Genomic DNA, 18,128 nt, shown 5'->3' on the forward strand with positions numbered 1-18,128 from the left:
TTCCTTTGACTCGAATTCTGCTCAGGCTATTCTGGGTGAAATGTTGTCTAGACTTTAAAGGGTAGACAAACTTGCCTAGCCCATTCAGCTTTTTTTGACCATGTTTGGACCAGGCCATAAGATCAAGAACGAAGTGGCCCTGGCAGATCTCAAACTGAACATCAGTGAACAAGTTATTCCTTTACAGGTGCCACTTGATAGCACTATTATTAGTCCTTCCATGACTGCTGATGTCTTGTGTAGTCTAATAGGGTGATAATTGGCTAAGTTGGATTTTTCCTTTTTGTCAATAAGATAATTTGGAAATGTGCCCAGATCTCTCAGGTAGATACCACTGTTGTAGCTGTGCTAGAACAACTCGACTCAGGCTGCTACTAGTTGGGGAGTACATCTGGAGCAATATTGCTGGCATACTGCAAATGTTTTGGGTATCTTTAACCATTTTGTGATAATACATGGATTTAATCAAACTGGCAGTGATGCTGGGCACTTCAGAATGAGGCAGAGAGAGATCACTTCTTAGCTTTTATTCTTCTCAAGAAAGATGCAAATACTTCAACCTGGCTTTTGACTGTGTTAGTAAAGGCTGGGGATATTTATGGAACCTCCCTCCTGTTAATTGTCCAACTCTGTTCACGACTGAACACAATAGGGTTGCAGAACTTAGATGGAGGGATCCATCTTCAACAGGTAAATTAGTGAGAATGAGGTCAACTATATCTTTTCCTCTTGTTGGTTCCCTCACTACCAGCTGCAAACCATGTCTCTTGTAGCTGAGCTGGACAACTCCTAAATGACTATCAGGTAGCATTGCCCACCAAGCCAAGGTTAGTGAAGAACATTAGAAACCCCTCATGCAGAGCACATTCTGCACCCTTTCCAGAATTCATGCACCCTCCCAAGTAGTGCTCAACATGGAAGAGTAATAATTCATTAGGTGAAAGAGCACAGTAAGTGGTAATCAGCACAGGTTTTCTTGGCTATGATCTGATACTGTAAGATTTCACAAGGTCTAAGTTAATGCCGAGGACATTTTCCTGAAGGACATGATGGTCACTTGCCATAGTGTGTGTGGATGTTTCTTAAACTGCTGGGTATTTTCTTCATAATACCGGTATTATCCTGTTTCATGAACTGACTTAAAATAAGACTTAAGTACCGCACTCTCGACTCTGATCTCCAGCATCAGCAGGCCTCACATTCTTCTCCTTAAAATAAGACATTTCTGGGGTGAAATATTGAGGCCAAAGACTAATACAACTAAAGCATTTTGTTGCAAACAGCAAAGAGCAGCAGAAACTTTATAGGCCAAGTAAATGAAAAAGCATGACTTTTGGCTCTGAATAAATGGAGTTGTTCTACGTGTCATATCAATGTACATGTTTTACTCGTGCATTTAATTTCTATACACTCTTGTTCTTCCTATATATCTAAAGCTTACTTTCTTGTCCAAACTTTCCTCTTTACACAGGATATGGGCATTACAGATAAAGCTAGCAATTGTTGCCCATTCCTTGAAATAACAAAGTGACTAGCTAGGTTAACCACATTTGGCCAGATCAAGTAAGGATGGTAAACCTTTTTCGCTAAAAGCTCAACGGATGGATTTTTACTACAATCTGATACTTTGACGATTTCTGTTATTGATTTATTTAATTAATTTAATTTAAATTGTCCACTTCTTCTGCAATGAAGACAATTTCTCCTTTTTAAAAAGTCACGACAGAAAATACCAGACAAACTGATCCACTTCTAGTAAGAATGTGATCCTTGGCCCTGCCTTCTTAAACCGCTCCAGTCTTTGCAATGACAGTGTACCTATGTGTTAGGCAGCAATTTCACAATGAAGGAATAGTGATATGCTGCTGCATAAGATGATTTAGAAGGGAGGTGATTCTGACAACATTGCTACTCAGCCTTTTTAGTAGTACAGGTCAGGGAATTAAAGTGTTCCTCTTAACTATAAACTTGGTGAGATACTACCAATGCTTCTAGTAGCCATGATACATAGAACAACTATTGGAAATAGTATGAAAATAAAATTGGACAAAAACAGCAGATATTTCAATTCAAGCTGCACTGCAGAATTTCCTCCTCCATTAATCATTTAGCAGCTTAATGACTGTGACAACACACCTGTAAAGCTCAGAGTCTGCAGCTCTTTATAAAGATTTATCAACCATGTCATGCACTTGATTATTTAATGTGCCAAATGATAATGTTACACAGAATATTCTAGTGAGAATAACTGCATTGATTCCCTTTAGCATATTATGTCTAGTGCAAGTGAGGGACTACTATACAGATTTTAAAAGAAGAAAACAATAACATTAAAGTAATGAGGATACTACAATATTTAATGAAATTCAATTCTTAAAACATAATTTGGTTCAGAAGTTGCACCTTGAGAATGTGCCAAGTTAGAAATCCTCAAAAACTTGTACGAATGCATTTTTAAGAAATCACAAACAATAGAACAAAACTAACAATGAAATTACCAGAAGAGTCAGCTCTCTCCCAGGGTTAAGGCTAGGATGTCAATTAGAATAAAACATTGGGACTCAAATCATGCAGGCCAGTCCTATAAATGAAGGTGCCAAGTTGGCAAAATGTTTTTGTTAGTACCAGCTAGAACGTGCAAATCCTGCATTACTAGTTGGACACTGCATCTGGCAATTTCTACAATTTACTGTAATATTTAGAATGGAGAAACCCTGATCAATTATTTGTTGAAACACAAGTCTGCTAGTGCTGTAATAAAGTTAATGAACACAACAGTTAAACACTGACTTTACATAACCAGCAGAAAGCCTTTTTACACAAGTCTTTCACATACACAAGCCTTCCCCCCCGCCCCCCAACCCCAACACACTTTAAACTTGCACTTTTGCCCATGCTGCACTCAGTGATCCCATATTATCTAGCTGCTTATTGAAAAGGTCAAAAAGTATTTCCACAATAATTAACACTGCAGTACCCCTCATTTTGATTTTCTGCATCAAGACATGGTTACAAAAAGGCCAAAATCCAAGTCCATGCAAAAAAAGGTCCATTTTAGACAAAAGTCTTTTGGAATTTTCATATACCTAACTTAGTTGGAAAAAGAATATGCTAAATATACATGTTTATTCAAAATAATCCATTTAAGAAAAATTGCAAATTATTGCATGTCTTTTGATTTCAATAATTGTCAATATAGATTGACTAGCACTAAAAACTACTGCTGGTTCAGAACAATGAATGAAACAAGTAAGCAAGTAGTGGATGCAAAAAAGTCCTGAAATAGGGCATGAACAGCCATTGTTCATTTCTAGGGTTTCACACTTTTCAGTTGTTGAAGAATAACAACATGGATAGCAAATTGCAGAATCAGAACACTGTCCAAACACTGTAGTGAATCAGTTATGTAACCAATTAAAATTAAAGGAACAACTCCACAAAGATGAAAGGATCCATTAATACTGTGTCCACAATGGAAGTGTCATTGTGGAAATCATTTAGTCTTGAGCTGGATAGGAGCTACTAAAAGAGGGGATACTGCAGCTTAACAAAATATGATGGGGTCCACCCATGAAGACAGCCACATTGCCTCACATAAAATCCAACACACGCTAACAGAATAATTACTGACTTCAGGACTTAACTCTCAAGGCTAACTGCTCCAACTCAAGAGAGAGGCGACACAAAGAAGAACACTCTCTTCTGCAGTCTCATACCACACAGGGTCATGATTTGGATAAAATACCAGCAGATTGTGTTATGAAGGTATGATTTCCTGCGTGGTGTCTTCCTAAAAAACAGTGCACTTCTTTCGACGTTTTTTCACAGGTGGTGGGCACAGCACAGCTCGAATCGCTTCATCAAAGACAGTTTTCAAACCTCGCTGAGTGAGAGCAGAGCACTCCAGGTACTTTACAGCACCTGCACAGAAATATACAGCTTTGAAAATACAAAGTCATTGAAAATGTTCAAGATCACCATATCATTGTTTTGTTGCTGAGCCTTCCTATTTCACCACTTCTTAGCTGTCACTAAATATAGTCAAGAGCGCTCAGAATCTAAATCAACTGCAGTTGCTTTACTTGTAGTAACAATTTTGTATATTTGCACATGTTTTGGAAGTTGTTTCCCATTTGTTTCTGCACGATTCTCAGTTGGGAGGCCACCAGAATTGCAACAAACATCACTGCCTCCATGGTCTGGGCTTGCATGTCAATGTAATTAAAAGTTTGCAGAAGGCAGCATCCCCTACATCCTGACTGAGATCAACTAGTAGGTTGACTCTCAATAATACACCATGTGATCATGTAGACATGATTTTTAAAAAAAAATTAGTTCAATCAATTCTATGTCAATTGTGCATGAAGCATGATTTGCAGCTCAAGTATCTGAGCTGAGAACCTGGCAGACAGAAAAACAGTTTAGGAAGGATTGGGAATTGAGAGACTGGATGTTTGGAAGGTAGTGTTTTGGACAAGTTAAATATTGGAAATGGTGATTAACATGAGGCTGGGAGAGGTTGTTTTGGGTAGGGGGGGGTAGTTGGGGGGAGGTATGGAGTGGATGTGGGTTGGGGGTGGCGGTGTCACCTTTTCACATAATCTATTCCATTATCCCAAACAATGTATATGAAGAATATGACATGCACTTTATTGTGGCAATCTCTCGAAAGTACTCAAAGTGGAATGTGAATTTTGTAGGCAGTTGGCATATGTGCTTACTCTGCATTTGTAAGATGTAACAAAACTAGCACCAAGAGGATACAGAAGCATACTTATTGGACAAGCCAATAAAATAACTTGCCATCACAGCCGAGAAAACTGCAACACAAATATTAATCGGCTTGTGCTGAACTTGATAATTTACAGACTAATGTCAAACATTATTATTTTACTGAAACGCCTCATGTAGACGGATGTTAATAGTACTAAAGAGGTACTACAAATGGTCATAGCACTTTCAGCTTCATTTCGAACAGGGGAGGGGGTGCTTTAAAGAGGTTAATAGCCTACATAAACAAGGAAGCACAAAATAGCTCAAAATAGGCAGAGTTTCCCAGGGGATTGGAAGTGGTGGATTTCTTCACTTTCTCACGAATTAACAATAAAAGTCAACAGTGCCCTCAGCACAGAATGGAGGATAAACTGTAATTCTCCCAGCTGCTAATACAAAGGCCCCTTTCAGTTTCTGCAGGGCCCTCCTCCAGCATCATGCAGAGCCTTTATTTTCACAACAGAAACCCAATACGAATAATTATAGGCATTCACAGATTACACAAGTACAGTACTCAATATCTTCATTTCCCCACCCACATTACTCTTTGAGAATGAACTACAAAAGATTATTACACTTTAGGGATTTAGAAATAACTGTATAAAAAAGTTTAAAGCTATGTATTAAATCAAATAAACATTCTTCCTGTAACACGGAGGTAAAACAATATATAACTTGTCCAAAGCTTTATTCTGTCCCACATACCAGTCATTGCTAACGTTCTTCCTTATGTAGCAGGTTTTACATGTCATAATTCAAGGAAGTGTTGATCATGAACCAGACAGACTTGATCTGCAATGAAACCTGTGGGGAAGACAAACTACTGGGTGCTGGCATTATTCTCACCTAACTTGTGATAACTCTACAAACCACTGTCCTAATGAAGAGCTTTGGCTAGAAAATTGAGAAACCCATCATTGGGGTGCATCTGTACACAAACAGAATGCACATATACAAGTTCTGTTCACTGATTTGTTAGTAATTTTTGTTTGGGAACACAAACTTGGTTGTGAATTTTTATATTTATTCGTTGGCCACCATTAGCACAACCCCCCACCCCACCACTATCAAAACAAAAAAGTATGTTTCCTCATAGGATCACTGCTTCATATTTGTGTACAACTATTGCTCAGAGTCCATCATACCTGTTAATTACCATGTAAAGTCTGCAAAAAAAAGTCTGAAGTCCAGCAAAATAAATTTAGATACATGATTTAGAAATATCTTGTTGTTTATTAGTTTATAGTACACACGTTTTATTCAATCAGGAATGTGGGCTTCACTGGTTGGGCCACTATTTTTGCCTATGCCAAGTGCTCGAGAAGCTGGTAGTGAGCTACTTTCTTGAACTGCTACAGTCTGTTTAGTTTAAGTATATCCATAATGCTGTTAGGAAGTTTCAGCATTTTGGCAATGATGGATTGGCAATGTAGGCAATGAAGGCAATGATGGATTGGCAATGTAGGTGGCAAGTAGCTTGAAGGGAACTTGCAGGTGGTGATCCCATATATCTGCTGCTTTTGTTCTTCCAGATGGAAGGTGGCATCCAAGGAGGCTTGGTGAATTTCTGCAGTGCATCCTGTAGATAGTACACACTGCTGCTACAGTGTGTTGGTGGTGTAGGGAGAGAATATTCATGAATGTAGTGTCAGTTAAGTGGGCTACTTTGTCCTTGATGGCATGGAGTTTTTTTTTGAGTGTTGTTAGCACTCTGATCTGACCCGGAAATGGCTAGGTTTCAGAAAAGCATTCAAACTAATAAGAGAAGATGTGGGAAACAGACCAAAAAGCCCCAGATGGAATTCAGTGTCAGTAAGCAGGTGGGAATAAAATGATTACATTGTAAAGGCAGAAGGTTTGGTGTATGGAACAATAGGAGGATGAGAGAATCCAATTGCTTGAAAGCAGCATTTTGCTTCAGGATGCTGTATATGATAAAATAATTCCAGGGATACTAGTACTTTTCTTAGCTTGTATGCTTCATAAACTGATATGTAGTCTTTTAAGATCTGACTTAGTACTGGGTGAAAAGGACTGGGAAAACACATTGAGGGGATGGAATTCAGGTTCAGGGTTGCTGGCTAAAATAAAAATTATAATAACATTGAAGATTAGATTGGTGGTGAATGAGAAATATAAGTATATAGTACAGGTACTATTTGTTTTATTCATGTAAAGGGTCATTGGGATTTGAATTGGTTTGTACCAAATAGCCTATTTCTATGTTATAACTTCTGTTGAAGCCATTTACAGTAAAGCTTTACACATAGTTGTATCACAGCAACTCTCACTGCAGCTGTACAGAGACTCACTTTCTGGTTTTGATTACAGCTCTCTTTTTATTTAGGAGGGAGCAATGAATATTGTTTCTGATTCGTTAAGCTGGAGGATATTCATGCAACAAAAGAGTTGCAGACTTGCATCTAAGTACATTACACAAAAACAAAACTATGCACCACCCGAAAAAATAGCAAGTTACATAACAGCTCAATGGAATGTCCCTAATTTGCGTTATGTACACAAGCACTTTTGTAGCAAAAGATTTTCTCATCAGCCACATTTCAATAACAAAACAAGAATTATTAACAAACGCAATCTTTATTAAATTGTTCTCTAAAATGTATTTATGTTCACTTGGTAACTAAGTCCAGGTGAAAGAATATTTTTTATTTGGAAATAAAACTGACTGTCATAATAGTGGAAATTTTGGTATTAAATTAATTCTTGGCACTGGATAAGCTGCCTTTACATATCCCTTGAATTTTAAATGCCAGGGATGTATCTCTCTACACTAGATTGATTTCCTAATGAGTTAATATAGAACTTCATTCTAGATTTAATCACAGTGCAAAATACCTCCTGGGGTTACTTGCACACTAGAGTTCAGTGTCTGCCATTTAAGCTTCTTCTCCAACAACCCTCACCTTGATCAGCACCTTTTTAATACAAGTCATTATTTTTAAGTATTTTCTCTTAAAACTGAAGACGCAAAATGCTTAAATACTGAAGAAGCCTGCAGTAGTACGAGTTTAAAGATAAAAAGAATGCTGGGTATCTGAAATAAAAATAGAATGTGGTGAACCTACATGCCAGGCCAATGATCAGTTGAAAGAAAAAGTTGTATAAATGTTAAGGAGTGACTCAGATGCAAACACTCAATATTTTAAGTACATCTAAGCCTATCTCTCTCATTCAGCTTCCAAACTAAATGCTCACTCGATACATATATTCTATAGTTAGTTCAGATTCTATTGAATCTCATTTCACATTAACGTTCTCCAGCACCTATCAAAATTAATTGTCAAAATGTTAACAGTTGATATTTCCACACATCCAACAAGAGTCTCTGAAAAGCTTTTTGACAGATCATTGTTAGAAGAATACACTTAATATTTATTCACTACCACAATAAATTTTAGTATTAACTGAATTCTTGGTGCTGGATAAAAAGTGTTGCAGCACAAGAAACTGTTGTCCTTGTTTTAGCCTCCCCTGGAAACAAAATATAAGCGCAACTTCTATTTACAGTGAAAATCTAAAATTAGATTCAAGGATTAGGTTCATGACGAATATATTTATCAAACAAATTCAAATGAAAGTCCCCAGAAATCCTAAAAATTGCACCATCAACTTAAAGGAAAGAAACAGGTTTAATTGATGGTGGAAGTACTAAAGGACAAACACACTAAACTTTTAAAAAAGTGACTCAAGGATTAAATCAGGTATTTCATCCAGTGCAACCAGATTTTAGCACCTCCCCAAAATTATCCTGATATTAAGGCAAGGTCTCAGGTCCCTAAGGTTTCAGGATTATTTAGCATCAATTCTGTTATCCAATTCTCTAACACTGCCACAATGTTGGATGCTCAGGACATACCCAGAAAACTAGCTCTCATTTCCAATGGAGTGACAGACCATCTCTGGTTCTCCTCAGACTAACTGTCAAATTAATATGTTGCAGCAAGCCATATGCATCAATGCAAAATATCCAAGCAAAACAAAATGGCTGGCAGCACTTGGGAGCATGGCTTTTTGCATTATGTTTTAATGCCAAACTTTCATTTTAATATGGGCGCTAGATTCTCTCCCATTGTGTATTCAAAATGGTGAATATTATAATTTCCCCTCAATCTTATCACCACTCACCTATCTCTCTGGCCATAGCCAGCCCCTGCGGATAGGTAATGGGAGCCAGCTTTTTATCTCTTAGCCTTTCAATGGTGTCCTTATCATCCCGCAAATCTAGCTTTGTTCCTACCAGGATTATTGGTGTGTTTGGACAATGATGCCGAACCTCTGGATACCACTGCATGGAAAAAAAAGACAAGACAAAGCATCAAATAAAATGTCCTTCTGTATAAGACTTCTCTTGAAACTCACTCACCTACAATTATATTTTAATGTAAAATCACCAGTATGCTTTGGATTTGTCCATTTGTGACTACATGGAGAAATCTCAAATATATTTGGGTTCCAAGTTTCAAATGTTCCAGATATACTATGAAAGTTGCACAGGAATGCACTTGGGAGAAGGTTACCTGCATATCATTTTGGCTGAGGAATGGTGGATAAGAACATAAAGGTCACAGCAAAATTATGAACAGCTTCCATAAGCGCATATATTACACAAGTATCCTACGCCACTGCAAAAGTGGGAGACAATAGAGATTAAAGCATTTGTTTACTTCTCTGGAATTGGACCTTTGACCCCAGTGAACCAGGATTCTCAGACTATATACAATATGCCCAACAGATTGCTTAAAAATTCCTTACTCATTTTGCAGGTGCCAGATTTACTTAGACCCGTCTCTGGTAAAAATAACAGGCATTACCTTTGCCCTGACGTTTTCAAAGGATGCTGGACTCACAAGAGAAAAGCAGATCAAAAACACATCCTATCAAAAAAGGAAGAAAATGAAAAAAGAACACTGTTAAAGCTGATCCACGTAAGTAAGGATTTACCAACATTGATGATTTTCCCCTAAAAATACAGGTAAAGTGATAGAGACAACAGAGAGAATAGAGAGACATGAAACATTTATGACACAAAGAGGAGAGATAATTCGTAAGTTACTCAAACTTAATGAGGTTAAATCCCCTAGTCTGAACTGTCTGTATAAAAGGCACTATTGCATACATACCAAAGTTCATTTGAGGAAGGAATAGTGCTGGTGAGTAATGGGAGACAGCTAATGTGATTTCTTGAAGTAGCAAGTTCAGGGAACCGTACACTAATTAGTTTAACATCAATGACTGGAAAGATTATGGAATTCTAACTCAAGCATCTAGAAAATGAAAACATAATAGCACAGTCTTCAAAATGGAAGGCCGTTTTTGTCCAAGGTACTAAATTATTGGAAGCAACAGAAAGAACAGAAAAGGGTAATATAGCAGATGTAACATTTGAGAGAGAGAGAGAGAGATTTCCAAATATCTTTCAATAAACCACATAGTAATCTCATTACTAAGATCAGAGCACAAGGTAAAAGTAGGAAGCCGATTACAAAACATCAAATCAGTAAAGGGTTAAAAGGTGTTTACTCAGATTGTGTGAAGTGATACTGCATAAGGATTGATACTGGGACAACTGTTCTTCATTATTTACATGACTGATTTGAACTCAGGAAGCAAATTACAATTTCAAAATTTCTAGACTCCAAATTGATGCAATTAATAAAAAGGAAGACCATGACCAAATATAGGAAAACATTACTTGCAGAACGGGCATGCAATTGGCTGAAGAATGCCAATAAATGACAAATGTCCTTTTGTAGAAAGAATAAGGAGGTCACATATGCTTTAAAAGATAAATTTCCAAGCGGGGATATGAATATATATGAGGATCCTGGGATTGTATTAATTGGAGTTTAGAAGATTAAGGGGAGACTTAATAGAGACATACAAGATAATACATGGCTTGGAAAGGGTGGATGCTAGGAAATCGTTTCCGTTAGGTGAGGAGACTAGGACCCGTGGACACAGCCTTAGAATTAGAGGGGGTAAATTCAGAACAGAAATGCAGAGACATTTCTTCAGCCAGAGAGTGGTGGGCCTGTGGAATTCATTGCCGCAGAGTGCAGTGGAGGCCGGGACGCTAAATGTCTTCAAGGCAGAGATTGATAGATTCTAGTTGTCTCGGGGAATTAAGGGCTATGGGGAGAATGCGGGTAAGTGGAGTTGAAGTGCCCATCAGCCATGATTGAATGGCAGAGTGGACTCGATGGGCCGAATGGCCTTACTTCCACTCCTATGTCTTGTGGTCTTATACAAATCAGTAAAAGTAGCAATGTAGGTGGTGAAGAACAAAATAACAAGCCAAGGCAACTAAGCATTTGGGTATTTGTCAAGAGCAATAGAATTAAAATGAAACTAAACAAAACTTGTAACAGAACCACAATCAGATTATATTTGCATGTTTCCCTTTATTGGAACGCCTAAAGCTCGGAGCCACAAGTATGTGATAATTACTAATACAGGAAATTCAGGATAATCTTCTTTACCCAGATAGTGGTTACGTAGGAAACACTGTCAAAACGAGGACTTAAGGAAGCTGCATAGATGTGTTTGAAAAAAGAAAGCGAGAGGAAACGTGTAGACTTAAGCACAGTTAGAAGCTATTTGACCCATCATGTTTGCGCTGGTCAACCAAGATTAGACTACACTAATCCCATTTTCCAGCTATGCAAAGCAAGTGAACAGCTAAATAGTGCTCAAATGTTATGAAAATTTCTGACTCAACCACCCTTCGAGGCCATGAATTCGAGAATCCCACCACCCTCAGAGTTAAAATATTTCTCACCTACTCTTCTTATTCTTCTACCTGATCTTAAATCTATGCTCGATGGTTACTGCCACGTCTATTAAAGGAAAAACTGTCACCTTATCCACCCTATCAATGCTTATGATCTTTGGTAAGGTGGTAATCTTATAACCTCAATCAGGTCCCTACTTGACTTGCACTGCTCCAAGGACAACCCCAGACTATGTGGGTTGGCACGGTGGCTCAGTGGTTAGCACTGCTGCCTCTCAGTGCCAGAGACCCAGGTTCAATTCCCACCTCGGTTGACTGTCTGTGTGGAGTTTGCACGTTCTCCCCAATGTCTGCGCGGGTTTCCTCCAGGTGCTCTGGTTTCCTCCCACAATCCAAAGATGCGCTGGTCTGGTGAATTGGCCATGCTAAATTGCCCAGTGTTAAATGCATTTGTCAGGGGTAAATAAGAGGGTAGGAAAATGAGCCTGGGGAGGTGACTCTTCAGAGGGTTGGGGTGGACTCGTTGGGCCGAAGGGCCTGTTTCCAAACTGTAGGGAATCTAGTCTAATTCAAATCTTCCCTTGTACCGCAGATTCTCCAGCTGCATCTTGGGAACTCACCCAGAGTCCTCAATCACATATTTTCTATAATGTGGTGATCACAGCTGCATGCAGTACTTCAGTTTTACTCTAACCAGCAGTTTATACAGATCCAGCATTACCTCCTTGCTCTTGTATTCTATGCCTCAGCAAGTATTCCATAATTCCTCATAACCATGTTATCTACCCACCCTGCTATCTTTAGGGATCAATGCATGTGGTACACGGAGGTCCCTCTGATCTTCAGTACTTTCGAGGATTTTACTATTCATAGTGTAATCTCTTGCCTTGTTAGCCCTCTAAGTGCATTACCTCATTTTTCCCAGGTTGAATTCTATTTGCCACTGCTCTGCCCAGCCCATTAATATCCGATCAGATTTTACAGCTATTCTCTTCTCTACTTACCACCTTACCAAAGATCATATCATTCACAAACTTCCTGAACATACAGAGTACATTTAAGACCAAATTGTTAGCACACTCTACAAACGGCAAGGGCTCCTGCGCAGAGCCTGTGGAGTCCCACTGGAAACACAGACTTCTAGTGCCTATCATCACCCTCTGCTTCTCAGTCAATTTTGGATCAAATGTGCCATTTACCTTGGATCCCACAAGTTCTCTTTCTTGACCACAGCAACAAGAGACCTTATCAAAAGCGTTCCTAAAATCCATGTAGACCATATCAAATGCATTACTTTCAACATTCCTGATTGCCACCTAAAAATATTTGATTTAAAAAAAGATAGCCTTTACAAAATCTATTACTGGATTAGTGGTGCTGGAAGAGCACAGCAGTTCAGGTAGCATTCAACGAGCAGCAAAATCGATGTTTCGGGCAAAAGCCCTTCATCAGGAAAAATGTCGATTTCGCTGCTCGTTGAATGCCGCCTGAACTGCTGTGCTCTTCCAGCACCACTAATCCAGTATTTGGTTTTCAGCATCTGCAGTCATTGTTTTTACCTTACAAAATCTATGCCAATCATTTCCTATCAAAGTGTAGATATATTTTGTCCCTCAGAATTTTATCTAATAACTTCCCCACCACCGAGGTGAGAATGACTGACACAAAAAGACATGACCCACTCTCACTAGTATCCCTATATATGGATGAGGAAGGATACCACTTCGACTGGGACAACACATCCATCCTAGAACAAGTCAGAGACATGCACAAGATTTCCTAGAGGCATGGCATTCCAACCGGAACTCTATCAATAAACACATTGACTTGGATCCCATTTACCACCCCCTGAGAAAAAGAGCAGGTAATGATATCACCACAGGAAATGACATCACCAACCTAAGGACACCCAAACATATAAATAGAAAGTGGGCTACACCACCAGTGCTTCATCTGGAGGCTCACTGAAGATGTTACCTAGTATGGTGAAGAAACATCTGAAAACGAACCTTCCAGCTCAGAAAACAAACCTACATCCAGAACCTCAACCTGAGCGACAAATCTTCTCAAAACTAACTTTCATAAACATTCGAAGGAAAGCAATGATACACAAAATTATTTTTAAAAATTACAGATTTGATTACATTGCACCATGTAACTCAACAACAAGTCAAGAAGGGACAGCTTATAGCTCCTAATGGCAAGACAGGCATTAAAATCTGTCACCTTCATGACAAAAGTAGTATTATCTTTCACTGATTAATACCAAGCGCTGGTTAATTAACCTGGCTAAGTTCAGAAAATGCCAATGGCTTTGGGAAAAGATGTGCTGGACAACAAGAAGAAATGCCAAATGATCCAAGAGCTAATCCTTTAAATGAGTCCAACTGCAAGCTGCAATACAGCTGATGCACACAATAAGTTAATGGAAGAGCAGAGCAATCATGGACAGTACGAAAGCCAATATCAGGGTGCAGAGGTCTGGAGGATATCCACCTTCCCTAACTAAATGATTCTGAGACTCTCTTCAATGCTTATTCTACATTGTTGTCAAATTGCAAATCTACTGAAAATTTGTAAAGATATCAGGCAAGGACAGGACAATATTTACCCCTTTAAACAGATTGCTCAACGGTATTGTGGTTCACGAGAGTAACAATTATTTGGACGGGATATGGGAAGATTTGTGGCATCTAAACTCCAGCAAATCAAACCTCCAGAATAGGAAAGAAGGAAAATGCCAAGGTAACATACCGTCTGTGGATAAGAGAGAGGTCGGAGTCGGTCATAATCTTCCTGACCTGCTGTATCCCAGAGTCCCAAGTTCACTGGTTTCCCATCCACCATAACATTAGCTGAATAGTTGTCAAATCTGCAAAATTAAAGCATTAACATTCAACAAGCAAAAATATAAACAGTTTATGAATGCTTCATAAAGCATGATACTATCAATACTTACACTGTTGGAATGTACTCTCCAGGGAATGCATTGGTGGTGTAGCTGATCAGTAGGCAGGTTTTACCTACAGCACTGTAAACGCAAAGAAATTAATATTAATAACAAAAGTTTGTGTTAAGTCTTATACATCTCACCATAGAGAATCTTTGAATACAACTAAGTGCCTTCCAAATTTATTAATCCATTTAATTTATTGCAGGTTGCAGATTGCAGATTTTAACATTGAAATACTTTGAAATACAGAGCTCTGACACACACGTTACAGCTCTGAATTCAAAGTTGCAACATTAAATTTCCTTTGGGAACCAATGGCATTAGCATGAATAAAAATGTAGTGTAATTATAACTGTGTGGAACTTCAACACTTCAAACAAAAACTATAATAAACTGAACAACACAAATATAATAAATACCAAAATACTGAATGAATTGTTAAGCAAATACAAGTCTCAAGTTTGGCTGCTTATCATTTTCTCTTCACCGAGAACCCCCACTTCCTCAGCTCCACCCCACCTGTAGTTTAGATAATTGTTTTAATACACTGATACTCTGCTATTCAAATTCCTAACATACCATCAATTCTGCCTGAATATTACAGGAGTATATCATTTTGAGAGCATTCTGACTTATTATTTACAACCTAAATACCAACAATGTACAAGTTTTAAAGATGTCATGACCCAAGTCAGTTTTAGTTTCTATATGAAATACAGTACTTTAATACTGCAGCTATTTTTACAGTACAGACATCTATACTACCACTGCACCCAAAAGGTGATTGCTAGACTCAAAGCCAGAAATTCAACTGATTACATTAAATTCTTTGGGTAAAGAATAGGTGCTTTTCTTTTTAAAACTCCCTGTCCTAGAGATATACAACTCATTTCAAATGTGGAGAAAGAGTCCGTGAAACATCTTGCATCATTATCCAGAGCCTTACTGTCATAATTTATAGATTACATATGTACACTGGAGGTGGTTTCATGGAATATTAGATAGGGTTGAAATGGAGTCACTCAGAAGAATGACACGCTTCAATTTCAGTTTTCATATCATGTTTAATCTGGTGCAAAAACATTTTGGTTTGATGCAATACCCAGTTCTTGTGACTGTCCAGCTGCTGTAAAAACAGGCTACAATCTTAAGCTGTGATTAGCATCTAACTCTTTCTCTGGCGATGAGACTGGCCGGAAAAACACTGAACAAAGACAGAAATTGCTGAAAAATCTCAGGTCTGGTGTATCTGTGGAGAGAAATGAGACGGGGTGGCATGGAGCCTCAGGGTTTAGCACTGCTACCTCACAGTGCCAGGGACCCGGGTTCGATTCCAGAATTGGGCTATTGTGTGGAGTTTGTACATTCTCCCAGTGTTTGTGTGGGTTTCCTCCAGGTGCTCTGGTTTCCTCCCACAATCCAAAAGATTTGCAGGTTAGGTGAATTGGCCATGCTAAATTGCCCATAGTGTAAAAAGGAATGTAAATGGGTCTGAGTGGGTTACTCTTCAGAGGGTCAGTGTGGACTTGTTGGGCCGAAGGGCCTGTTTCCACGCTGTAGGGAATTTTATTCTGTAGAGTTAATGTTTCAGGTCCAGTGACCCTTCTTCAAAACTGATGGTAGCTAGGAAAAGGATAGCTTTTATACAGAAAATGGGGTGAGGAGAGAGTTAGAGTAAATGATAGTTGGAAATAGAGCCCAAAGAGAGAGATACAGTTGCACAGACAAAAGAATGGTCAAAGGTTGGTCTGAGGAATGAATAGCTGCTAATGGGGTGTATTAGTGTGGTAACAAGCCCATGTGATGCCAAGGCCTGGTGCATGGGGGTGGAGGAAATTATGGGAAAAGGTGCTCAAGCCCTAAAATTGTTGAACTAAATATTAAGTCTAGAAGGCTACAGGGATTCCAAGCAGAAAATGAGGTGCTGTTCTTCCAGCTTGTGCGGACCTTCACTGGAGTACTACAGCAAGCCTGAGACAGAGATGTTGGCCAGAAAACATGGTGAAGTGTTGAAATGGCGAGCAACTGGAAGGTCAGGGTCCTTTTCTGAGACAACCTAGGTGTTTTGCAAAACAGTCACCCAGTCTGCGCTGTTTCCCCAACATAGGGGAGACCACATTGTAAGCAGCAATCTGTGCCTTTAGTGAAGTTTTCCTTCAAATATAGCTTCTTTTAAAATGAGGAAATATCAATAAACTATATTTATTACAATACAACATATTGTGGGAGATACTTTGAAGACATTAAAAAGGGCAAGTATTGATGCAGAAGCATTTAATAGATGTGATCTTGAAAGAAAGCTCTTCACTACCACCAAAATACTCCTACAAAGCCATTTTAGTTGAAAATGTCTTGATCTTCACACTTTTAAACCATGGGTGGTCAACTAGCATGGATGTGCACTTTCAACAACGGTCTACGAGACATGTTAATGATAAGCATGTAAATTAAAGTAAGAGCATACCTTACAGCCCCTCAGGCCTGCTCCACAATTCAAGAGATCATGGCTGTTCCGATTGTTTCTTCAACTCTACTTTCTTGCCTATCCCAAGTAACCTTGGAGTTTTGACTAACAAGGGTCTCAAACAACCACGACTTAAAAATTTAAATTGTCCTGTCTCTACATCATGTGCAGAACTGAGTTGCAAAGACTCTCAACTTTCTAAGAGAAAAGATATCTATCCCCATATTAAATGTGATGAAAACCTCTGGCTCTAGCCTTTCCCATAGCCAGAAATATCCAACTGGCATGTGGAATTAATTATGTAATAATACATAAGCATCTACTAGCTGAGATCCAACTGGATTTCAAACAGATACTGCAGCTGGCCTTCTCATTGGAAAATGCGGAAAGTGGAGCATGGGAACTAGAGGACTTCCCAATGGAAGTGGATATCCTCACCTGTCCAACTGTACTTGAGGAACACCATGTGAGTGTAAGTAATCGCAGCGCCTCATGCAGGGCATGTCCTGAGCAGAGGAACCCTAGACCAGCCTACAACAGAACCAAAAAATAAAGCCAAGCCTCGGCCAAATAGCTAATCAGTTCTTCTGGATCTGGGCCAGCATTCCATTGCAGTTGCTACTCCTTTGCGGACTTGAGACAGCAAAGGAGTCCTACAAGGTCTGACTTGAGTAGGAAAACTTGGAAGTTGGTACCCAGGAAAGTACGCAATCTGGAAATTTGCCCTCATGTAGGTTGGAACAATTAAACTGCTGAGTGACATCCAAATTGGAGCCAATTCAAATGAACATTTGGTACCAACCATGGAGGTTCATATCAGGGTATCTGTATTTGCGGTTGCAAAATCTGTCTTTAAAAGTATTCGCTTGGGACTCCAACCTTTGAACTTGTGCAACACATCAATATGCGCTGCATGCTCTTTTCCAGTGGACTATGGAGGACGTTTTACAAGGGTCATCTCAGCCTGCCATTTATCTGGATGACATACTAATAATGGAGAAGCTGAAATTGTGTTGCTGGAAAAGCGCAGGTCAGGCAGCATCCAAGGAGCAGGAGAATCGACGTTTCGGGCATGAGCCCTTCTTCCTGACTTTGGAAGCATTTGCTTCCTAGACTTTGGCTGATGCTGAACGCAAATATGCCCAGGTAGAGAAGGATGGTTTGTAGTCATATTTGGCATGAAGAAG

The 18,128-nt window shown here is 39.0% G+C and overlaps 1 protein-coding gene across 3 annotated transcripts in view; it reads right to left on the minus strand.

Annotated features, from left to right (window-relative positions):
• Positions 1-2,336: 2,336 nt before the first annotated feature.
• LOC140463980 (ras-related C3 botulinum toxin substrate 3) overlaps positions 2,337-18,128 on the minus strand; it is a 38,345-nt gene continuing 22,553 nt past the window's right edge. For 2 of the 3 annotated variants that reach the window (XM_072558533.1, XM_072558532.1), the window contains exons 2-6: positions 14,484-14,555; positions 14,279-14,396; positions 9,606-9,668; positions 8,920-9,079; positions 2,337-3,921 (exon numbers count right to left, since the gene is read on the minus strand). In XM_072558533.1, coding sequence (XP_072414634.1) covers positions 3,791-3,921; positions 8,920-9,079; positions 9,606-9,668; positions 14,279-14,396; positions 14,484-14,555 — 544 coding nt within the window. In that variant the 3' untranslated portion in view covers positions 2,337-3,790. Of the gene's footprint in view, positions 3,922-5,478; positions 5,578-8,919; positions 9,080-9,605; positions 9,669-14,278; positions 14,397-14,483; positions 14,556-18,128 lie in introns of all 3 variants that reach the window. The other variant, XM_072558534.1, reaches the window with a different exon arrangement.

Source organism: Chiloscyllium punctatum, chromosome 39 (assembly GCF_047496795.1).
Source record: "Chiloscyllium punctatum isolate Juve2018m chromosome 39, sChiPun1.3, whole genome shotgun sequence".
Lineage (NCBI taxonomy): Eukaryota > Metazoa > Chordata > Chondrichthyes > Orectolobiformes > Hemiscylliidae > Chiloscyllium > Chiloscyllium punctatum.